At 42.4% G+C, this 24,791-nt stretch overlaps 1 protein-coding gene across 1 annotated transcript; it reads right to left on the minus strand.

Moving 5' to 3' along the window:
• Positions 1-1,527: 1,527 nt before the first annotated feature.
• LOC107295070 (sialic acid-binding Ig-like lectin 11) lies at positions 1,528-24,500 on the minus strand. The gene is made up of 11 exons (XM_015824361.1): positions 24,385-24,500; positions 20,832-20,968; positions 18,620-19,039; positions 16,117-16,170; positions 15,515-15,799; positions 11,082-11,147; positions 10,710-10,961; positions 9,828-10,151; positions 8,397-8,484; positions 6,384-6,504; positions 1,528-1,838 (listed from the first exon to the last, which is right to left on the minus strand). The coding sequence occupies exons 2-11, from the start codon at positions 20,929-20,931 to the stop codon at positions 1,677-1,679; spliced, it is 1,872 nt and encodes a 623-aa protein (XP_015679847.1). The 5' UTR covers positions 20,932-20,968; positions 24,385-24,500; the 3' UTR covers positions 1,528-1,676.
• Positions 24,501-24,791: the final 291 nt, after the last annotated feature.

A 24,791-nucleotide genomic window follows, 5' to 3' on the forward strand; every position in this document is an offset into this window, starting at 1 on the left:
TAAAGCAGAAAGACAAAATGGGAGATCACAATTGTGAGCGAAAGAATATGTTTCATTACACTTTGTAAAATATCCTGAATTAGGGAAGACAATGGACAAGATTTATCTCTTGTGTGTTTTCCATGATCTTCTAACTGGATTGAATTTACAACCATTCATATAGTGACTGTTGGAAGTTACAATGGTGCTGAAAAAAAAGTTATTTGCAACCTGTCCTCACACTTATGACCATACTAGAATCTCCATAGTCACACGATGGAAATTTGGGAACTTGGCAAATGGCATATATTTATGATGGTTGAAGTATCCTAGGATCATATGATCTCCATTTGCAACTTTCTCAGCCAGCTTCCAACAAGGAAAGTCAATAGGGAAAGTCACAAATGGAAGATTTTCCACACACACAAAAAAAGGTCCTTCGTTCATTGCATCATCTTTAGAATCCATTTTGCTCAAGGGCAAAAAATTAGTGGCAGCGGGAACTTCCAACTTCTTGATGGTTTAAATATAGCTGACCGCCCTCCAGGGACTGACAGAAGGACTGGACCATTCAGCCTCTGGAGGAGGGGGGTCTATGCCAACTCACCATGGGGCAACTTACTGTGGGACAAGCGAAGGAAAAGATCACACATTTTGATGGATAACTCTGGGACCATCTTTTTGGAAGCGTCATGTTCTGGGGTAGAAGAATAATAGAATAACAGACTTTTATTATTTGTGACCACGTTTTTGTCCAAATGGTTGTCACGCTTGTATTTCTGGGTGGACTTTCTTTATTATTATTGGCCACCGTTCCACTGGAAATTCATTTAACTTTTGTATTTGTTGAATAGTCCTGCGGCAAGTTCTCCCAAAGGGAGATGGCCGTGGCATTTTCTGTGACAACTTGTCCATGGCCAAGTTGGTCAGGGTGAGTGGTCCCATTCCACTGGAGGGCTAGGGTGTGACCAGTCAACTTGATCTCCAGTGGCCGAAGGAGGGGGCCAGTCTACTGAAGCTTCGGTTAACAGCACAGCGGTGCAGCAGCACTGAAGTGACCATGAATTTGCCAAATTTTAATCCTACAGGAGTCCTGGGTCCTGGATTTGGGACCCCTTCTGTAAGTTACGCCATTTGAGGTACCTTGATTCCAAAAACGTTGTTCTGCGATGCACCATTTCACCCAGTTGAAATATGTAGACAGAGAGACAGAGACCAATGTTTTAGTAGTATGTATGTGTGTGTGTGCGAATTATTGCAGTTTTAATCAAGTAGCCTTATCCTCATTACATGTGGCATTTCTTAAGAATGATCGATTAATTATGTATCAAGTCAGTGTCAGTTCTTAGCAACCCTACAGATAAACTTTCTCCAGGATGGACTTTGGGTAGCCCCATTGCCACTATAACTGAGTCCACCACCACCCCTTGTTGCTTTTCACCCTCTCCTTCTCTTTCCCTCCCCTTTTCCCAGCAATGCAGCCTTCTTCGGAGAGCTGGGTCTCCTTATAATGTGTCTGAAATAAATAATTTGAGCCCGATTACTTGTGCCTTGCATGATGACTCTGAGCTGATTTGTTTGATGCTTTATTTCTTGGCTATCCACGGTATCTTCAGGAGTCCAGCACCAAAGTTCAAAAACGTCAATCCTCTTTCTCTCCTGCTTCCTCAAAAGCCGACGCTCACTTCCAAGGACTTTTATTTTATTTGGACTGTTGAATATTCCACATTGTCATTTCTTAAGACTGGAACGCCTTTATTTTTCGGCTTGAACTCTAGGGCAGCATACTGCAATTCATCTGGGTCTATTCTCCTTGGGCTTGGAACAGTGGGCTTATCGACCGGGGATAATCTCAGACCCTGAAAGAAAGGAACAATGTTGTTGGAAAAAGGGGGGAAAAGCCCTCATTTTCCCCCCTTGTTCTCACCTTATTTTCTAAGTGATTGTTGGACACAAACAACCAAGAGATAGGAGAGAAATTTGCGAGTTACTAGCTTATCTTATAAGTACCAGCTCAGTCCAGGCTGCAAAACGAGATGCAGAATGTTCAAAGACACTCAGCCTTAATGAACTTATTAATGAACAAGGGCTTAAATTTTTCACTAATCCCTGCATTAAAAGTATGTTTAGATATCTGATTTTACATATACTAACTGCGGCAAGAATTGCATTCGCGCAATATTGGAAGGAACGCAATGTACCACCAGAGGGGTTGATTATTCAGAAAATTTATGAATGTGCTGAGATGGACAAACTCACCTTAGGATGAAAAGAAAAAGATGATTCGGAATTTTACGCGGTTTGGGAAAATTGGTATATTTGGATAAACAACAGAAACAAAAATTGGAAATATACATAAGGTTATTGTGCAAATTAGGTTATTGTGGGTTAGATTGAATGTACATAGTTATATATTATATAGCAGGGCTTTTCAACCAGTGGTACAGGTACCACCTGTGGTACCTTGGCACTTGGCAGGTGGTATGCGACCATCTTAGAAAAGTGGTAGTGGGGGAGGGGAATGAGCTGAACCGGTGGCAGCACCGCACAAGCCTGAGCGAGAGACGGCTGGAGCTGCAGGGCTGTCAGGGCTCAGCGGAAGCGCCAGGATCAGCGCCAGGCTCCAGCTGGAGCTTGGCACTGATCCTGGTGCTTCTGCTGAGCCCAGAAGAAGCACCAATCAGCTGGAATGTTGCAGCATCTCCAGGGTCTTGTGATTTACATTCAGATGCTTGGCAACTGATTCATATTTATGACAGTCACAGTGTCCCAGGGTCATGTGAAGTGACCAAAACCTGCTGCAACCACCCAGCAGATGGGGGGAATAAAAACCAACCCCCCCACCCCACCCCTGTTGCCAATCCTCAACATAAATGCTCACAACAATGAAAACCTCAGACAGGAGGAAGAGCGCAGCCAGGTGCGCAAGCAGGTGTCTTGCTCGACTGTGGCTTGGGGGGCACTTTTTTCAGTGCCATTGTAACTTCGAACAGTCACTAGGTGAACTGTTATAAGTCGAGGACTACCTGCATTTTATCACTTTTTTCGTTTTTTTGTCATCAAGTTTTTGACACCTTGCTAGGCGACTGGTGGTACTCGGATGTTGCCATATCCTAAAAGTGGTACAATGGGTGAAAAGGTTGAAAAGCCCTGTTATATAGAATGTAGATCCATAGTATATAAAATGGCATAGTCTGCTGAATATGTACTGTATAAAGGAAAATGTTAATAAAAATAAAAATTAAAAAAAAAGAAAAAAAAAGAAGTGTTGTGTGATTCAGGAAGGGTGTGAAGCCATGCTCAGCATTGCTTGACAGGCGCTGCATGGGTCAGGGAGGGTGTGGTAGAAGTGGCAGGCAGATCAAGGAGGATGGAGGGGGTGTGCAGGGGTACGGTGGGATATGTGTGAATGCATGAGAGGTGCCACATAGATCAGGGAGGGGTGCAGAGGTGCACAAAAGGTGCTGCAGGAGTCAGTAGTGCACAAGAGGTGCTATGTAATTGAGGAGGGTGTGTGGCCATGCACGAGAAGAGGCACTCTTCACTTGGGGAGAGTGTGTGGGGTACACAAGTGGCTGGTGTATCATGAGCTCAGAGGGGCTGAGGAGGGTGTGTGAGTGGGAGACACTTACCTCAGCGAAATGTGGCCTTTCCTACTGGCTTCCCCATTGACTTTCTGGGGAAGCCAGCAGAGAAAGTTGCAAATGGGGTTCACATAATCTCAGGGTGTTTGGCAACGAGTCATAAGTGCCAACAGGTTGCCAAGCACCCAGGATCATGTTCACATGATCACAGAGGTGCTGAGACAAGCCATACTTCAGATGACCAGTTGTAACTATCATTTGTTCAGCAGTGCTGTAACTTCAAACAGTCGCTGAGCAAACAGCTGTAATTCGAGGACTACCTGTATTCTTATTCTCCCTTCCTGAGATTGGCTTGATGGCAGAATATTGAAGATGACAGTGGGGGGGGGGGGAAAAACTGCACTCGACTCATTGACACACAGAAGCGTTAATGCCTCAGTTTCCTCAAGATTGGTCAACATTTGGGGTCCCAGTGGATAAGAAACATGCCCCAAAGAGGTTAGAACTGAAAAGAAGTAGATTTTTTAAAAAAAGAAATAGATTTCTTTTTCTTTTAATTAGATCAGTGATGGCGAACCTTTTAGAGACCGAGTGCCCAAAAACTGGCCCCGGCCCTGCTCCACCCCTGCCCCACCCCCACTCCGCTTCCACCCCACCTGCCCACAGGGCCACTCACCGCCTCCAGGGCCCACCGCAGATCACCCGGGCAGCCCAGCAGTGCCATGGCGGCCACGCCCTCTGCCCACATGATGGGGCATGAGGGCAGAGTTTTGTCTACGCTGCCTGGCTGCCATGTCCTTTGTTGCGCTGCTCCACGTGGGCCATGCTCGGGGGCGACTCTCCTCCAGGGGGGCTGCTGGTGAGGAGGGAGTCGTGGGGGGGAGGCGAGGCTGGGGCAACAGCACGTGTGCCCACAGAGAGGGCTTTGAGTGCCGCCTCCGGCACCCGTGCCATAGCTTCGCCACCATTGAATTAGATCATTCCAAGCCTGAAGGAATTTACAAAAATTGTTTACATTTTTTTAAAATACCAGGAATCTATCTGATTTCAGAAAAAGCTTGATGGCTTCTAAAAGATTACTGGGGACAGGCTTGCTGATCTCTGCTTTAGTTATCTGGGTCCTCTTTTCTAATACATTGGCTTTTTAATGTATCTTTTCACAAGGTTCTTTTCGCCAATAGAAAGGTTCCTTACAAATGCAATAAAGCTCATAAACTCTTCTGGCAAGCTACATTTAAGGAAGGATTACAGCTTGACCAAAAAACAGGCCACGTTGGCTTTTGATGAAAGGATTACAACAACAATGTTTTGTTAGCTTTGGAAAACCCCTGACTTAGGATCTCTTAGGGCAGCAAGAACTGGTTTTGTACGAACGGAAGAGTAAAACCAGCCACAGAAATGAAAGGTGCTTTTGTTAGGTTTGAATTTGACAAGATTGCTTGAGCAATCATTTTGCACTCCTAGGATGGATCAGTAATTTGGAACAAAATGCCAGAAGATGGTGATGAAATTCAGTTTCATAAAGACCTTGATTCAACCAGCCTGCCTTCCCTTGAGGACCTGTAAACTGCACCGGTCAGAAAGAAGGCTGAGAAAATAGTTAAAAGTTAATGTCCAAGATGTGTGAATAGTCTGTATATTCACATCTTGGACATAAACTTTCAACTCCTTTCCCTCAGGAAGGTGCTACAGAGCAGGGCTTTTCAACCTTTTCACCCATTGTACTACTTTTAGGATATGGCAACATCCGAGTACCACCAGTCACCTAGCAAGGTGTCAAAAACTTGATGACAAAAAAAGGAAAAAAGTGATAAAATACAGGTAGTCTTCGACTTATAACAGTTCACTTAGTGACTGTTCGAAGTTACAATGACACTGAAAAAAGTGCCCCCCAAGCCACAGTCGAGCAAGACACCTGCTTGCCCACCCGGCTGCGCTCTTCCTCCTGTCTGAGGTTTTCATTGTTGTGAGCATTTCTGTTGAGGATTGGCAGCGGGGGTGGGGTGGGGGGTTGGTTTTTATTCCCCCCATCTGCTGGGTGGTTGCAGCAGGTTTTGGTCACTTCACATGACCCTGGGACACTGTGACTGTCATAAATATGAATCAGTTGCCAAGCATCTGAATGTAAATCACAAGACCCTGGAGATGCTGCAACATTCCAGCTGATCGGTGCTTCTTCTGGGCTCAGCAGAAGCACCAGGATCAGCACCGAGCTCCAGCTGGAGCCTGGCGCTGATCCTGGCGCTTCCACTGAGCCCTGACAGCCCTGCAGCTCCAGCCATCTCTCCCTCAGGCTTGTGCGGTGCTGCCACCGGTTCAGCTCATTCCCCTCCCCTGCTACCACTTTTCTAAGATGGTCACGTACCACCTGCCAGGTGCCAATGTACCACAGGTGGTACCCGTACCACTGGTTGAAAAGCCCTGCTACAGAGCATCGCATGCCAAAACCACTAGACACAGGGATAGGTTTTTTCCCCTCATGCTATCGCTCGCTGAACACCTAATTCCCACAGTACTGTCTTATGCCTAAGTATATTTACCCATGTAGTATGGCTGTATTACTTTTATCCTTCTCATCTGTTCCACTACCTTCTCTTATTGGTATCATTATTATAATTATTATTAATTAGTTGATTTACATGTACATTGAGAGCTTATGCACCGGAGACAAATCCCTGGTGTATCTATCACACTTGGCCAATAAAGTATTCTGTTCTGTTCTGTTCTGTTCTGTTCTGTTCTAATTTAGTTTGAACTCACTACTTCCTTCATTTTCCAGATGAGGAGAAAGAGAAGAGCAAAAGTACATGTGAAACCTACCATTGGGAAAACGTTGCTGTAGATTTGGCTGGAATACTTGGGTTTCTCATGAGGTTCTCTTTCAGAAGAGGTTCCTTCGACATGACCAGCTTTGGACAATGCTTTCTTCTGCTTAAAAATCCTGGGAGCAAGTCAGTAGGACAATGTTAGGTTCTTACACTGTACATCCATGGAGTCATAGAACGGACGGGACCTAGAAAATAATCTAATTCAGGGTTCCCCAAAGGGATCAATATTGACCCCAAAGGCTGACGGGACTATCCAAGGGGTAATCAACACTACTTTAACTAACAGTACTATAGGACTATCCAAGAGATTGTTGCTATTATTTTTGTATATTTGTTACATTATTTTCATATAATAAATGTCTGGGGTCCAATGAGCAATTAGAAACTTCATCAAAGAGTTTGAAGACTCCTGATGTAGCCCAGTCTCTACTACTAGAGGAATCCACTAGTACAGCACTAGTTATTTCAGAAATGAAGCCACAGTCTTCTCTATTTTTTTCTCCTAAAACTGATCTCTTAATCCCTAGCTTTTTGCTTGTGTCAATTCCCTAATCAGTTTACATCCATCATTTTTCCATCTCTTTCTCTTACTAATGGTGCATTTCCTCCCCACAACAATGCAACACTCCATTTATGTGAAATCGTAATCAAATTGGGTTGGGGGCTTGTGTCTCTGTACACACTATATAAACAGTAAGGATTCAGATAGTGTCACCATAGTGGGGTAAATCATACTTTGGCTCCTCCCAAATGTAACAATGGCAGATGGATAGTTTAGGCCAGTGATGGCGAACCTTTTAGAGACCGAGTGCCCCAAATTAGCCCCGCCTCCGCTCCACCCCCTGCCCCGCCCCTGCTCCGCTCTCACCCCGCCTGCCCGCAGGACCACTCACCATCTCCAGGGCCCGCCGCAGATCACCCAGGCAGCCCAGCAGTGCCATGACGACCACGCCCTCTGTCCGTGCCCCGCAGCATCAACTGTGCGTGATGGGGCATGAGGGCAGAGTTTTGTCTACGCTGACTAGCTGCCATGTCCTTGGCTGTGCTGCTCCGCATGGGCCATGCTCAGGGGCGACTCTCCTCCAGGGGGGCTGCTGGTGAGGAGGGGGTCATGGGGGGAGGCAAGGCTGGGGCAACGGCACATGTGCCCACAGAGAGGGCTCCGAGTGCTGCCTCTGGCACCCGTGCCATAGGTTCGCCACCACTGGTTTAGGCTGAATATCTGGAGTCAAGCAGAATGTTTTCTGCACTATTATAGATACCCCTACTTGGGAGTAGCTTAGTGATAGTAATCAAGCAAGCAATTTGTTTTTAAACAAATTCCCATCCCTTTATCCAGTATGCTTCTAATCCTAGAGAAGCTGCTTCCTACTTTGAGATCTGTCTAAAGTAGACACATTAAAATTAGTAGTGGATGTCATTTATTCTACTGGATCTATTCCATGCATGAAAAGTTGTGGATCTTTAAAATTTAATGTGGCTTATTAAAGCAGCTGTGTGACAAAGCCTGAAAGAGTGGCTGCTTTAAAGAGATGCTGTGCCAATGCTGCTGCATGTACTGAAACACTTCATCTGAATCTTTTTGAAGCATAGAATAAACACACATATGTTGCTACACATTCTCTACCTTGTTCCTTACTTCCATCCCTTTTCCTTCTTTCTACAGTCAAATATCCCACAGAGAACGATATTTAGTATGTTGGCCCAGTTCTTCATTGTTGTTGACAACAGAACAATTAGCAAACTGTTCAGCATTGTAACTCTGCTGAAATATACTAGATCTAGAGCATAATGATTGTCAACATTTAATGATGCTTCTGAATTTCACCATTTACATATTGAAAACCTAGAATCTGGAATGGGAGACCAGGGCAGAATCTATAAAATCTGCAATGGGCTGGCCATGATTAACTTATAGTGAGTTTTATAGATTGATACAAGTTATTGGTCAGAATGTGATTTTTATCAATTCTGCCAAAACATAATGATCTGGAGAAAAACTCACCTGATCAGGAATAAACATACCATGAAGATTCCAGCTCCCAGAAAAATTCCACAGAGCCCGGCAATGAACAAAGTCTGATTAGATCTTTCTGCAACAATAAACCAAGAACTTTGGAGAAAACCAAAGAATAGTTTCTTCTGGTAATTGTTTGGTAAGAGATTTTGGGAAATTTAGGAAGTCTAATTCCTAAGACTATACTGCATGGAGATAGAGGAGGTCCTCTGTTCCCAAGGCTATAGAGCAGGGTTCTTCAAACTTGGCCCTTTTATGACTTGTGGACTTCAACTCCCAGAATTCCTCAGCCAGGCACGCTGGCTGAGGAATTCTGGGAGTTGAAGTCCACAAGTCATAAAAGGGCCAAGTTTGAAGACCCCTGCTATGGAGAATCAGCATGATGGTCTTCAAGAATCAGTCTAGGTAGTTCTTGACTTACAGCCATCCATTTAGGGACTGTTCCAAGTTATAATGGCACTGAAAAAAATGACTTACAACTGATCCCCATCCTTATGGCCATCACGCCCTTTCTATGGTCACATGATCACAATCCGGGCACTTGGTAACCAGCATGTGTTCGTGATGACCGTAGGATCCCAATGTCATGTGCTTGTCATATGCAACCTTCCCAGCTGGCTTCTGACAAGCAAAATCAATGAGGGGGGGGGAGCCAGATTTGCTGAACAGTTGTGTGATAACTGCAGTGATTTGCTTAATAAACTGCAGTGATTTGCTTAATAAACCTGGCAAAAATGGTTGTAAAATCAGGTGCAACTCACTTAACGACCATGTTGCTTAGTAATAGAAGTTTGGATCCCAGTTGCAGTTGTAAGTCAAGGGGCGTCTCAGGGGTCCTTGGTGCTCTCTGAGCTTGCTTGTTTTCTTGCAGACGTTTCATTACCCTAACTAGGTAACATCATCATCAGTGCTAGACGATGTTACCTAGTTAGGGTAATGAAATGTCTGCAAGAAAACAAGCAAGCTCAGAGAGCACCAAGGACCCCTCATTTCAACCCTGAGCTATAAATATTCTCCTTTAAGGAGTACCCATAACAGAAATTTGCAAGCCTAAAACTATCTTCCCCTTCTCTTACATTTACTCTCCTAAAAATTACCGAGGGTCCTTTCTGAAATGTCTCCACCCTTCCTTGAGAGTCATATTTCATTTATCAGACTATTGTCTAGGCCAGGGGTAGGCAACCTTGGCTCTTTTATGACTCGTGGACTTCAACTCCCAGAATTCCTGAGCCAGCATGGCTCAGCTTGGAAACCTCTCCCTTTCCCCTCAGCGTGGCTGGCTCAGGAATTCTGGGAGTTGAAGTCCACGAGTCATAAAAGAGTCAAGGTTGCCTACCTCTGGTCTAGGCTGTAGGTTTTCCTCCTTCCTCCGGGGATAATTCCCACGTATCCTTACACGCGCCTGGTGGAGTTCCTTACCTGTGGACGATTCTGAAGTTGGGCCTGTCTTGGCGCTCAACTGGAATTGCATGGTTTGGATTCCATAAGAATTGCTCCCTATGCAGATAATATTATGAGCTCTGTCCAGGCTGCCAGTCCAGTTTAAGGTACTGGTGACCTCATTCTTCTGGATTGAAGCTTGGACTATGCAGTTTTCTTTTCTCCTGGTTATCCTCTCCCCATCCACTTCCCACTCGATCTGGGAAGGTGGTTTAGCATGCAGGGTACAGCTACACAGGAAGCCGTTGTCGTGATAATAACATGTTGTATTTTTCTGGGGGCTTCTGCTGACTTTGGGGGCATCTGGAAAAAAAAAACAAAAGAGCCATGTAGTTCAAAGGTCTTTCGTTTGGTTAAGACTTTCATTTATCTACATGAAAAGAAAAAAGGTGCTATGTTTTTTTCCAAACCTAGGGCTGCCATAGTGATAAAAGTATCATTGATAAGAGTCTTACTCTCCTATTACAGGCCTTCAAATCTCATTTCACTCCCTCGTTATGAACATCCTAGTTGGCTTGTGGTATCCAGGAATCTCTCTTAGATTCTTTCTCTCTGCCACAGAACTGATCCTTGGTTGGTTTTCTGCCAAGGATGAGCAATGTCCTATAGCTCAAGACGTCAACAGCTTTAATATCTTCCCTCTAGAAGGAAGTGCCTTCTAGAGTAGGGGTAGTCAACCTTGGCTCGTGAAGGTAGTCAACCTTCAACTCGTGAAGGTAGTCAACCTTCAACTCGTGGACGTCAACTCCCAGAATTCCTGAGCCAGCTAAGCTGGCTCAGGAATTCTGGGAATTGAAGTCCACGAGTCATAAAAGAGCCAAGGTTGACTACCCCTGTTCTAGAGCATCGTGGATCACTCACATGTCACGTAGAGCCGGAACGTCCCGTTAACAAAGCCAATCGAGTTTGTGACTTTGCACATATATACACCTTCATCTTCAACTGTCAGATTGGTCAGTCTCAACTGGTTTTCTGGAGTGTCCTGCAAGTGGCTGTCGCCTTTCATCCAACTAGCTGTGGCTGGAGGATTGCTATCTGCTTTGCAGAATAGCTCCAGCGAGTCACCTTCTTGGGCTGTCAACTCAGAGCCATTGGCCAGTTCCCCGGAGCAACCTGAAACCAGAGTAAAGCCTCCATCATTTCCATGAAAGAGCTAGAGAGCCTTGGTCAAGCCAGCCACTGGCCTCCCTCAGAAAAGAGAGGAATCCTGCTCATAGTTGCACCCTAAGGTACCTTGTGTGAGTATGGAGCCTCTCCTGTGAGTTTGGGAGGTCTTGAAAATCAGCATCCTTGGACGATCTGAAGAGAAAAAAAACAGCATATCAAACTCCATGAGAGAAAAACTTTTGTGGAGAAGAAAGAGAAAACCTCTGGCCTGCAAGACAGGGCATCTTAAAGATTGCATATGGTCACTAGATGACAGGTGTGATGAAGTGAGAGGTTTCACTTTCTCTCACCAAAGGGTAAAGAGGCAAATTTTCATGGCTTTTCAATGACAGAATGAGGAGTCAGAAGTTCAAAATAAAGGATCCAAGCTGTGTGAATTCTGTACTCTTCAGCCCAGGGGTTTAGGACAATTGGCCATAGCCACACTGTTGTGGACACTTCACCACGGCATCGGGGCCTCAGGGGATCAGCTAGAGTTGGGAGGCAGGAAAGTGGCCACAACAATATGACTGCAGCCGATTGTCCCATTCCATCAGCCTAGCACCCTGACAATAAAATACACATTTATGAGTTACTGACTATATTTCCCGCATTGTGCATTGTACACGTTTCCTGAACGGGACAGCATGTATTCTTTTCACATCGTTATTTGCAGGAGGGAAAGGAGGAAAGCGAATGATGTACAATAATTTCTAATTTAAACTTCCTTTTGGCATTCTGAGAATCTAGATTTTTTTTTTTAGGAGTAAAAAAGTGGCAACTCCTAGAGAAACAAGCCCGTATCAGATTTTGCATCCTTACAGCAATTCTACAGATGCAACTGTGCAACCCGTAGCATTTCAATACAATTTCTTACTGAGGAAGATTTTTTTATCTGTTTTTAGGGGGAAAAATAATTTTCATTTTCCCTGAGGCAGCTTTTTCTAATCTTGTATCTCTCTCAGTACTTTGGGTTATAATTTCCATCATCCCCAGCCTTCAAGACAGAATAGAATAGATTGATATAGATGTCTCTCCAAAACGAAGCACACCAAAAGCTGAAAGAAAAGGGTTTGAAGCAGCAGATCAGAGAAATATATCCTACGAATTTGGTTTGTATGGTTTCAAGCAAGTTTTTCTTTGCAAGGATTCTTGTATGTGCCCCATATAAAATTTGTGCCAATGTTTTGGCCTCGAAAAGTTTTAAGGCAGCAGGTACTAATTGACCTCCGCCTGTATAAAAGTAATGTTTGATTGCATTTAAGGACCTATTGGCTACTTGCAATGTATGATCCAGGTGTGCCTTCCATGTCCCTTGCGAGTGGAAAACCACCCCAAGGTATCTAAATGTTCTAACCTGTTCCAAATTATGTCCTTCTATTTTCCAGGAGTATTGGCTGGGTTTTTTTTTTTAGCAAAAACTAAATTTTTTGATTTATCAAAGTTAAGAACCAACTTGTTCTGTCTGTAGTAGCCAAGTGTTGCCCTAATTGCTCTCTTCAGTCAGTACTATTTTTATTTTATCTTTTTCTCCTTAAATACAGGGCTTTTTTTCAGCCGGAACGCGGCGGAACCGCGTTCCGGCACCTTTTTCCGGGCCGGCCGCACCGGAAATAGCCCCTCCCACACCGGAAATAGCCCCTCCCAAATTTTACTTGCATTCCTGTTCTCTAAAGGGGCGGTCCTAGGGTTTGATGAGGGCGTGGCCAGGTTTGAGTTCCGCCACCTTTTCNCTTAAATATATTGTAAAAAGTGACGTCTACTGCTGGTCTATGACCGTAATAAAGTTATGTTGTTGTTGTTGTTGTATCCTATGAATGGATCCAACTTTCCTTGCTCAAATTTTCTTTTAGGAAATAAAACACCACAACCTTATTCCTTTCCTCAGTTTATACAATCGTAACTTCCCCTCAAAAGTGTGTAGCCTGTTCTTTTGTGGTAAAAGGGAGATGCAACTGAAATGTTTTTAAGAAAGGAAATTTGTAGTTTGAGCACTGATGCTTATGGCAACTTTTGTAGAAGGCTCCATTCCTTGATAGCTCTTGTATAATTGTAAGACAGCAGCTGTGGCTGACAAAGGATTAAGAGATATGGTACTATTCATTTGGTACCACAAGGGATCTTCTTCAAGGGACCACAAGAAGACCTTCTGCTATTTATAATGAAGTAGCTTCCAATCTTCCTCTTAGCAGTTATACATACACTTCTAATCAAACCTCTCTCTCAATTCCCTTTTTTCTATAACCCGTTTTTTCAAATCCAAACCATAAGTCACAAAATTATTTTCTTTCTTATGCAAAAAGTATGCATGCATACATGTCTGTAGGAGAGGACCAGGCTGAGCCCAAGGGAGGGGTCAAACATGTTATCAGTCATGAGTCCTTGCATGCTCACAAGAGATCTAAATCCAGCCCATCTTGAATGCTTTTCTTATCTCCCGCTCATTTCCCTTGACCGTTAGTAGCTCAGATTCTTGTAGAGAGCTTAAGCTTGCCATAAATCTTTATACTCATTTGAACTGCCAGAATCTCCTGACTCCCCGGCGCTTGGCAATGTACATGTTTTCTATTCTTTTATTTTTTTTCTCTCTCTACCTACTATTCTTCCTTTTTCTTTTCTTTTCTTTTTCAAATTTATTGGTCACTCATCTCACCACAGGGTAACTCTGGGCAGCTTACAATATTAAAAAAAAATAATAAAACTATATAAATGAAATACTACTAAAGTATAAAAAATCTATATAAATAAAAATGTAAATGTTCGTTTGTTCAAAATCTTAAATCTCCGAAAGTTCTTCACCGATTGCTTTGAAATTTTGACACAACGTTGCATTCGAATACACGCGTGTTTTTATATACCTACTATTATATAGATGTTACACCTGTGACAGGTAAAACATGCTTTTTTTGAAAAACAGCGCCAACTGTTGGATGTAAAAGCAACAAACGCTACGAGACAATCTCTATATCTGCACAGACAATAGAACAACAAAAATATTGTATACCCACAAGCATTGTGAAATTAAACATATTACAAACGTGCGCTTTCTCTTTTCTTTCTTTTCCATTTAACCAGACTGAGCCACAGCAACGCGTGGCCGGGTACAGCTAGTACAAAATAAATAGCTAAAAGATGGGTAGGGAGGGAGTAGGATAAACAGAAAGGGTCTGATGTTAATCTATCAACCAGCCCACATGAAGATCCTCCTTTGGAGCTCCAGGCCAGCGGTCAGAGACAGATCTGTAGGCTCTTGCAGAAGGTCAGTAAAATTAGAGCAGACCTTCTAATTCTATATTATATCCAAAGTTCTTTGCCCATGTTATCATTGTTTCTTTTACTTGTTCTTCCTCCATCTTTAAGTTTAACAGAAATCTATAGAGTTTCTTAATCAACCTTTCATCTGTTTTTAGCAGTATCTGATCAAATTCTATCTGTTCTTTATAAAATCCCATTGTTTTAACATCTTTTTCCTATCTCGTTTGGATTTGCAGATATGGCCACCCGGCTAGATCAATACCTTGTTCTGGTAGATCTTGTCTGTCTTTCAATTTTCCTTCATTGTCCGAAATATCTTTATAAGTCCCAACTTTATCGTAGTTAATTCAATTTGGGTAAGCAAAAGCTTCCATTGTTGAAAGCCATTGTTGAGTGGTTAGTATTGTTTATTATAATTAACTATTTTCTATCATTGTTTGTTAAATACATGAACCCAGACATTATGCTGTTGGCTAAATATTGAGAATGTTACTTGGAAAAACCTTAATCTCAACTCTAATCTTAATCCTAACCCTAACCTAAATCCCAACCCCAACCCCAACCCCATCTTATTCCTAAATTCCTTATTCCTCATAAAAACTAATAAAATCTATACAAAAAAAAAAAAAGATTAGAGCAGACCTCATTCCGGGGGTCAAGATGTTCCAGGATGCAAGCGCCATGGCAGAAACAGCTCTTCTGGACCACACCAGTCAGAATACCCTGGCTGATGGGGCCAGCAACATGCCTCCTCTGCCAGCACTGGTGGAGCAGCCAATCCCAGTGAGATGAGACGATCACTTAAGTAACCTGGATGCACGCCATGGGTCACATTTTCACATTTACTCTATTTTTTTTCTTTCTTATGAGCTAAAATCTTTGAATAAAAGCCTATTTAAAAGAAGAAGACCTTCTGATATGCCACCTAGATGGTTAACAGGCACCCACACCGACACTCACTTGTGGAGACCCCCATTAATGGAAGATTCACCTGGGTAAGGATGTATTGACCATGTTCTGCTGCAGCAGATGAAGTGGGAGGAGGTTTGCTGGATCGATGTAAGTCAGGGGTCCTCAACCTTGGCCACTTTAAGACTTGTGGACTTCAACTCCCAGAATTCCTCAGCCAGCAAAGCTGGCTGAGGAATTCTGGGAGTTGAAGTCCACAAGTCTTAAAGTGGCCAAGGTTGAGGACTCCTGCTGTAAGTCAAGCTACAGTGGATGAGTGTTTTCAGCTATATAACCCAACAACAAGTAAAGCTTACACTGGACAATCACTTCAATCATCGTCTGGACTGATCCGTACTCATTATTTGCCAGGCACTGATATTTTCCAGCATCCTCTGGTCCAATTTCACTCAGTTGAAGGTGATCCTTGGCTTGACCACTCAGTTGAAGGGGATCCTTGGCTTGACCAATTTTCTCGTTCCCCTTCATCCAGGATAGGGTGGGAGCTGGTCTACCATCAGCAGTACAGAATAGGGTGACAGTGCTTCCTTCCTGGGCCATCACACGGTTCGATCCCTCTTTCCTTTGCCATTCTGATGAGCCTGCAAGCATTTAGGAGCGTCAAACAGGGAACTACCCAAAACCGCACATTGGAAGCCGCCTCTACAGATTTGGCATCATTTCAGAAAACCAAGATAACTGAATATTTTGTTGGTTGGTTTCATTCGTGAAATATATAATGCAAATGGACTTGACCTTGTAAGATGGGGGGGGGGGGAAAGAGATGTTGCTTAAGGAATGATCAGATGAAACGGGGAGAGCTTTTCAAGCTTGCAAGAACATTTGGGGAGCAGAGAATCAGCATTCTGGTACTGGGTTTGAAGGGATCTGCAAAAACGTCCACAATTTGAAATCTTACCATGGTGTCCTGAGTCCATCGTGTTTACTGTGATATTGATTTTCTGGGGTGGTTCTGAAACACAGGAAGAGGAAAAGTGGGAGTTCCTTGCCAAGAAGGCACACAGGGTCAGCAAACTCACGGAAGACAGACAGAAAAACACAAAGCTTTGACTACTGCAAGGATAAATATGAGATTACAATGTAATCAACCTTGGTGGCTGCACTTTAGAGTAGGAGGTTAGAATAAATAATAGTAGTAGTAGTAGTAGTAGTAGTAGTAGTAGTAGTAGTAGTAGTAGTAGCAATAATAATAATAATAATAATAATAATAATAATAATAATAATAATAATAATAATAATAATAATATAAAGTTGGAAGGGACCTTGGAGGTCATCGAGTCCAACCCCTTGCTCAGGCAGGAAACCCTACACCATTTCAGACAAATGGCTGTCCAGTCTTTTCTTAAAAACTTCCAGTGTTGGAGCATTCACCGCTTCTGGAGGCAGGTTGTTCCACTGGTTAATTGTTCTAACTGTCAGAAAGTTTCTCCTTAGTTCTAGGTTGCTTCTCTCCTTGATTAGTTTCCATCTGTTGCTTCTTGTCCTGCCTTCAGGCACTTTTGGAAAAAAGCTTGACTCCCTCTTCTTTGTGGCAGCCCCTGAGATATTGGGACACTGCTATCATGTCCCCCCCCCTTGTCCTTCTCTTCATTAAACTAGACATACCCAATTCCAGCAACCGTTCCTTATATGTTTTAGCCTCCAGTCCCCTAATCATCTTTGTTGCTCTTCTCTGTACTCTTTCTAGAGTCTCAGCATCTTTTTTACATCGTAGTGACCAAAACTGGATGCAGTATTCCAAGTGTGGCCTTACCAAGGCATTTCACATGATCTTGATTCTGTCCCTCTGTTAATGCAGCGTAACACTGTGTTGGCTTTTTTGGCAGCTGCAACACACTGCTGGCTCATATTTAAGTGATTGTCCACTAGTACTCTGAGATAAGTCAAGCTCAACTCCTCATGACATCACAGAAATATGCATGTGGTTTTCTAGGCAATGATATAGAAGAGGTTTTGCCACTGCAACCTTCATGAATGTTTTGTCAACTTTCTAATCTAAGCCCTGGGATTTTTTACTGGTCTCTTAGTTTAGCGCCAAACAGCTTCAACCCTTAGCTTTCTGAGATCAGTTAAGGTTAGCATGGTGCTATGGGCAAAGTAAAGAATGCTGTCCTTAAAATCAAAGGTAACATCTCTTTCACAGGGATTTTAAAGATCCTGGCTGGAACATTCACACTGTCCAATTTCTTCCTAAAGACTTACTATCTTATGTAGAACAAGAGAGCCGTTGTGGCGCAGTGGTTATAATGCAGTATTGCAGGCTAACTCTGCCCACTGTCCGCAGTTCGAACCTCACTGGCTCAAGGTTCTCAGCCTTCCATTCTTCTGTGGACTCAGATTTTTGGGGGCAAATCGCTTAGAAGGAGCTATAAAGCACCGTGAAGCGGTATATAAGTCTAAGTGCTATTCCTAATAGGTTCAATTCTGTAAGAATCAGAGTACGTAGGAAAGAGATTTGTGTTGTTGTTGTTGTTGTTTTCCTACTTGGTTTTTCTGTTTTCCCATGTACTTTTTTGCACCATTGAATACTGTTTGAGCAATTTCTCAGATACTTCTTATATTTGGGGGTCCTATCCAAAGTGATCTACTTTAATTCTTCCTTCACTTGGCTTGCCTTCTCTTCCTTCATAGTGATATCACTAGCACTCCGTCTTTTCTGTGCTAAGAAGCAGTGACCAATTTGTTGTTTTGACTGCTTGGCATCCTGATGTCCTTCAAATATTGTGAACTACAAGTTCCACAATTCCCGGTCAACACATGTGAAAGGGGCCGTAATCCAGAATATCTGGAAGGCATCAAGTAACATATCTCTCCTTTAAAGCAAGGGCCTCCAACCTTGGCAACTTTAAGAACTGTGGATTTCAACTCCCAGAATTCCCTAGCTAGCTATGCTATGTTGGCTGGGGAATTCTGGGAGTTGAAGTCCACAGGTCTTAAAGTTGCCAAGGTTGGAGACCCCTGCTTTAAAGCATCAAAGGGGACCTCAACAACAGATTGCATTTTGGTACTTAATATTGGCAGGATATATTCTAATTTATTTCCTTTGCTGAGTCAACATTGGAAGATACTGGAAGGAGAGGAGGCAATTCTTTGCTCATCACTGTAGTTGCAGGCCTCCAAAGGAGTGGAGGGATAGAGGAAGAAAGTCAAAAAAGGCAAAATGGCGGGCACTGGAAGTGACTGAAGGCTCAATTTTTTATAACATGTAATGCACATGTAATGAAACAAGGCTTCAGTCACACAGTCACAGTTGCTATCTTGCTTGGGTTTTTTTTACCCAAAGCATAGATATCTCCTAATAGCTAATCTCCTACTGGTAGATCTTTTCTGATCTCTTTATAATAGAAAAGAGACAAACGCAACAAAATGAATAAGTCATCCAACAATAGAAAACTACTTACCTATCACCCAAACATAAGGTGAAGTATGTCCCATGTTTGGGACAAAAGAAAATTTTAAATCACCTGTTCCCTCAATTCTCAAGTAGTATTGTCCTTCATCTTCTATTTGAGCCTCCGTGATGACAAGTGAGCAATTTCCTTTAATTGAATCTCCTAATAAATAGAAGCGATCCTTGGCCGAATGTTTGACTGTTTGCTTTTCGTCATTGGTGGCTACAGGCCTGCAGGTTTGATAAACCGATGGAGAACAGGGGGCTAATTGTGACTGAGATTTAATCCAGTAAGCAGATATACTGCCTTGCCGCAGGTGTTCCCTTTTATAAGTGAACTGGCACGGAATATGAACAGCGAGACCATGTTGCACGAAGACAGAAGAAGGCACAGTGATACTATAATTCTTTGCTCCTTGACTTCTGATTCCTGATCCAAGAAAAACAAAACAAAATTAGTTTGGATACAGACAAAGCCTAAATGAAAACACTGGAAAACCTCTTGAGGTTTCTTGCAGGAATAACTCATAAAGTGGAGAGCATCACAAGTTGTCAAACCCCCCAAAACGTGAGGCCATGTGTCCACTGTGCACCTTCTCCACCACAACAGTGGGCTTAAGAGATTGAAAGAGAAGACGGCATTCAGCAGCTAAGGGTCCTCTATGTTGTGGCATTATTTGGCTATATTGGTGAACAAGAACGTTGTGCTGAACCATGGTGTAGTGTTGGTGTTTGGGAATTGTATATAACAAAAACACAGCAATTGTCTATTATTAAGCTGGGTTTAGAGTGATATGTCCACTACAGACATAGTGTCCAAGACAATAAATAATAGATGGAACTCTACAATGAAATGATTCTCTGTTGTTTAACAAGATGCAAGGGAAAAAAAATAATTGGACAGTTCCTTATAGGACAAAAAGTGAACTTTGCCAAATGGTTGAACCATCTCAGTTGGAAGGGATAGACTGAATCAAGAGATGTGTAAAGACTGCAGCCAAAATAGCAATAGCAATAACACTTAGTGTCATGGTTCCGATAGATGAGACCAATTAAAGCAGAACTCTTAGACAAGTTTTCCTCTAAGAACATGTTTATTGGTTACAAAGTATCGGCACGGTCAAAAGTGAAACCAAGACTAAAGTCCCCTCCAAAAGAAACAGTAATACAAAGTTAAAATTCCCACCCCAAAACCTTTGCAATCAACTGCGTTTCCCAATAGACTAGTTTGGCGGGCTTTCTGACATTAGGCTCAGCCCCCCAAGTTGAGGGAACAGAAATGACCTTGGTTCCCACAGAACAGAGAATTGTTGAGACTAGCATAAAACGTCTCATTCTTCCTCCCCCCAATTGTGTGGCAACTGAAAACGAGCAAGATGGCTTCAGTCAGGTTTCATGCAGGTTTGACACTTAGACTTATATACCACTTCACAGTGCTTTACAGCCCTCTCTAAGCAGTTTACAGAGTCAGCCTCTTACCCCCAGCAATCTGGGTCCTCATTTTATCCACCTCCAAAGGATGGAAGGCTGAGTCAACCTTGAGCCAGTGAGGATTGAACTGCTGGCAACCGGCAGTCAGCAGAAATAGCTGCTGTACTGCATCCTAACCACTGTGCCACCAATACAATCAACATCCAACTGTTGGAAATTTATCTAAGAATTCTCTAGATCTCTCACTATCTTTATTTATAGATCTCCCTGTCTGGGAATAACCCATACAATCTTCTGTATCTGTGCCTTGGTTACACAGTTGGGGTTCTGTCTACAATATTGCTAGTGTCTCATTCTGCCTTATAGCCCTAGTATTCTCTGGAGGTCTCTCATCAAAGTCTAAACCAGGGGCAGGCAACCTTGGCTCTTTTATGACTTGAGGACTTCAACTCCCAGAATTCCTGAATCAGCATGGCTGGTTCAGGAATTCTGGGTATTGAAGTCCACAAGTCATAAAAGAGCCAAGGTTGCCTACCCGTGGTCTAAACCAAAGCTGATTTTTCTTAGCTTCTCAAAATAAGCAAGTTGTTTTGTAAATAAACCAAATTTCCTAGAAATGTCATCAGTCTCCAGTATGAGAAGAGAGTGGCAACCACTGCTCCAAAGGAAACTGAAAATCAAAGTAGAACAACTTTCTGTCCACCGGATATGTTGAACCCTATCATCCCTAATGTCAACCGGACAATAATTTTTAATTCCGTATTTTTCTTATTTTAGTACATTGCACCTACCTTTACATAGAATGGCCAAGATCATCGCCAAAGACAGAAATGGTTTCTTTTTCTTACAAGGAAGAAGCCTTATCCACCAAGCACTCTCGTTGGCTGGCATCTTGTTTTACCTTGATATTTATGTGAAAGGATGAGCTCTGTAGTAGGAAGAGAAGCCGTGTGATCTGGTGTGCTTACAAGAAGCAAAATAAATATGTTGGCAACGGTCATAGAGATACCTGGACACCACAAAGAATAAGTGCATCCAAAGGGCTTGGAGTATCTAGGAATAACTTGTTCAATTATCTTAAGGAGACCACCTTATCACTTGAATGGGTTACCAATGCAGGGCTACGTTAACAGAATTCACCTGAAATCAATCAATCAGAATGGAGCCAGAAGGGACCTTGCAGGTCATCTAGTCCAACCCCCTGCTCAAGCAGGAGACCCTATACCAGTGATGGCGAACCTTTTAGAGACCGAGTGCCCAAACTGCAACCCAAAACCCACTTATGCATCGTCGAGTGCTGAGTGGGTGTGGCCCATTGGGTGGGTGTGGCCAATTGGGTGGGCATGGCCAATTGGGTGGGCATGGCTGCGGTGGTAACGGCAGATTAGGTGGGATTAAAAACTTCAATCAATCAATTACAACTTTGCAAGATCTTTTTTTTCCCCGCGAGAAGTTGAAATTGATTGATTGAACCTTTTTTTTTTTGCACACGGCGGCGGAGACCTAAAGCGAAAAGGTTTTATAAAACCCAGCTGAAGGCCTAGGACTGGGGCGACGGCGCGCGTGCCCACAGAGAGGGCTCTGAGTGCCGCCTCTGGCACCCGTGCCATAGGTTCGCCACCACTGCCCTATACCATTTCAGACAGATGGCTGTCCAGTCTTTTCTTAAAAACCTCCAGTGATTAAATATTTTGGAAGTAAGATGGATGAGTTAACGAGTGATCCTCTGTCTGATTCCAGGCTGAACAATCCCAATAGTCACAATTATTAACCTTGAACATATTATTATTTGACATATTTGTCTTTTAACAGCATCCAAATCTGTTTTGCATAGTATTTTGGCATGCTTGGTCTCTGGTCTACAGAAGAGATAATATGTTCTTTTCTTTTTTTAAAAAAAAACCTTAAGAAAAGATCTTACAATAATTTAGTCAGTTAGGAAAGGGGAAAGTATTTTTATGGGAAGCGAAATTATTATTTGTTTGTTTGTTTGTTTTTAAATTTTATTTTTTCTTTTTCTCTTTACAAAAAACAAAATACAAAGTACATTTTTCTTTTTTCTTAACAATACTATGTCCTATATCTCTTACATTTATTTACACTTATTTACATTATTTCTCATACTTTTTTATTCCTCAATTCTAACCAATTGTAATACCTGTCCCATATCTCATAAAATTCTGTAACTTCCTTGTCTTTTATTTCCAGAGTAAGTTTGTACATCTCAGCACATTCTAGTATCTTGTAAATAATCGTTACATTTGTTGGTATATTTTCCCTTTTCCAGCATTGCGCATATGCAATGCGTGCTGCAGTTATTATGTGTATAATAACGCATTGAAGTTGTTTTTCCATCTTTGGATTGATTAATTACTTTAAAGTAATTAAAGTAGTTTAGGATCAGGGGAAAAAAATTTTATGAGGAAAAGTAAAATAGAAAGTGCAGCTTCTGTATGGCTTCCCACTTCCTCTTAGCCAGATTCTGATACTCTTCAAAACAACGGCCCCAGAGAGGAAGCATAGAGTTGGTTTGGTTGGTTTGCTTCAACAAAAAACTGTCAACTTACTTCCTGAATTAGTTATATAGTGCTGCAGTGAAAATATATCTGGCTGTTTTTGCAACAATCTCTTCTGATTTTATGAAAAAGGAACTACTGTTCCACATTTTCTGTGTTCTGTGTTTGCTCAAAGGAACACGTTTGGGTGAACTTCTAGTAGGTAAGGTGCACCATCTCCCACTGACATTGACATGTAGGGTAGCTGAAAGATATGTGAGTATCCTGTTTCTCATTGTATAGTCTTTTTTCCAGGGAACATGTGATGGTACACTTAGAACTGGAGAGAGATTCGCATTCTTAGTACCGTCACTGATTTTCCTGTGTAGTAAGGTAGGACAACTTACTTGTTCACACAGTAGCCATGAGGAATAGACTAAGAACTTGGGAAACAAGTTGAATATTAAAAAGGAAACCAATCCAGTTGCTCTGACTTCTGTAACTTTATCCTAGCCTTTTGCAATAGGAAAGGAAACTCTGAAAGAATCTTTCTTTGAAGGTCAAGCAGCCTTCAAGAGCTTTCAGATCTGATGTCTCTTGACCTTCCCACTAAATCTAAGACAGAGGTGTATGATCTGAAGCTTCATGACTATCTACTGTGCATCAGAGAATTCCCAAAGTTGTTAGAGAACAACAGAATCTATGAACTCCCGATAAGTAACTACAGAAAAAGTAGGAAGCCATTAAGAAAGAATTCTAGAACTGCTGGGTATCAAAAGCAAGTCCTCTATCTAAGTGGGGGTATAGTAATCATATTTCTGTGCCTCTTTCTCCAGATTGAGCTCTGTAGTAGCTTAGACAGACTCCCTTTTGGGTATAAGGCCTAGTTACCCTCTGTCCCTCATGTTAGCAATGGATTGTGTTGATGTCTGGTTGCTTTCCCTTTTAACATGGGAGAACTAACGTTGGCATGTCTTAAAGGAAGAAGCAATTCTTCCCATGGATTTCTTGTGCCCTTATCTCAGTTATGAGGTGACAGACTGCTGTATGAATGTTCTTTCATTTTGTAGCTAGGCTTCAGCCTCCCTGCATTTTGATTTAGTCCCCAAGGAAGAAGGAATTTCTCCATGGACTGTTTCCTGATTAGGAAACCAAACTAGCCAGAAAAAAAATTCCGGAATGGAGACACAGATAGTTGAATGCAGCAACATCTGCATGCTCTTTAGCCTTGAAACAGCAAACACCAGCAAAATAACTCTTTGAAATATATATATAAACATTGAAAGCATCCTTAGAACAACGTCAAAGATTCAAAGACTTTTTGCACTGTGAAGGAACACATTAGAGGAATGAGAAGAATTTCCACAGCCATCTTATTTTTATGCGTGGCCCTATGGTTCCCGCAATCCTGACTTCTATTTCAAAGTGGAGTTAACTTCCAGATTGAGTTCTGGTTTACAAAAGAAAGCATTTTAAACCCAGTTTTGAGAGACAGTTTGGTGTAATGGTTTTAAGACATGAGGCCAGAAATTGGAAGACTATCAGTTCTATTCCTGCTAATCGTTTTCTCTCCATTTTGGGGAAACGGAGAAGACAAACCACTTCTGAAAAATCTTGTCAAGAAAACTACAGGGACTAGTGCAGACAGTCACCAGGAGACAACAATGACTCAAAAGCTTCCATGTGTGTGTGCAGACACACACACACACACACACACACACACACATTTTATCTCAAACCAGTATCAGGATTTATGTTCTAAATTATCCTGAGTCAGGAGTTATCCAGAGGATCAGCATTCGAATGAAAATACACCACGACTTTCCTCAGAAAAGTTCCTTAAACTCACCGCAAAACTATACCTTGGTTCCTTGTTCCAGATTTCTTTCCTTCTGCGGTGAGATCTTTTCTCTGTTATTATGGCTAAATAATCTACTTTCTCTTCACACCGGGAGCAGTGCTTACTGATTCTGCTGTGAGACAGAGGACTGCAGGGAGACGTTTTCTGATATTAAAAGAAAAGCAGAAGCGTGTGAAAGTTGTGGGTGCAAGGGGAGTGACATGGTATTTTCCTCAATTACAACATGCCTTCAAGGGTCATTTGGGAGGTGGGACAGAATTCCAGTGGCAACTTTTTATTTTTATTTTATTTATTTATTTATTTATACCCTGCCTTTATTATTGTTTTATAAATAACTAACTCAAGGTGGTGATCACCCACAATATTCCTCCCTCCTCCTATTTTCCCCACAAGAA

The sequence above is a fragment of the Protobothrops mucrosquamatus genome, unplaced genomic scaffold, assembly GCF_001527695.2.
Source record: "Protobothrops mucrosquamatus isolate PMUCROS unplaced genomic scaffold, P.Mucros_1.0 scaffold2209, whole genome shotgun sequence".
Lineage (NCBI taxonomy): Eukaryota > Metazoa > Chordata > Lepidosauria > Squamata > Viperidae > Protobothrops > Protobothrops mucrosquamatus.

Excerpts from the sequence above, each read along its gene's own strand:
- LOC107295070 (XM_015824361.1), bottom strand. The coding sequence starts at position 20,931 with ATGCCAGCCAACGAGAGTGCTTGGTGGATAAGGCTTCTTCCTTGTAAG. Across the intron at positions 10,962-11,081 it reads AGGCTCCATACTCACACAAG|GTTGCTCCGGGGAACTGGCC; the intron begins GTACCTTAGGGT and ends CTCTGGTTTCAG. Across the intron at positions 1,839-6,383 it reads ACAGCAACGTTTTCCCAATG|GGTCTGAGATTATCCCCGGT; the intron begins GTAGGTTTCACA and ends CCTTTCTTTCAG.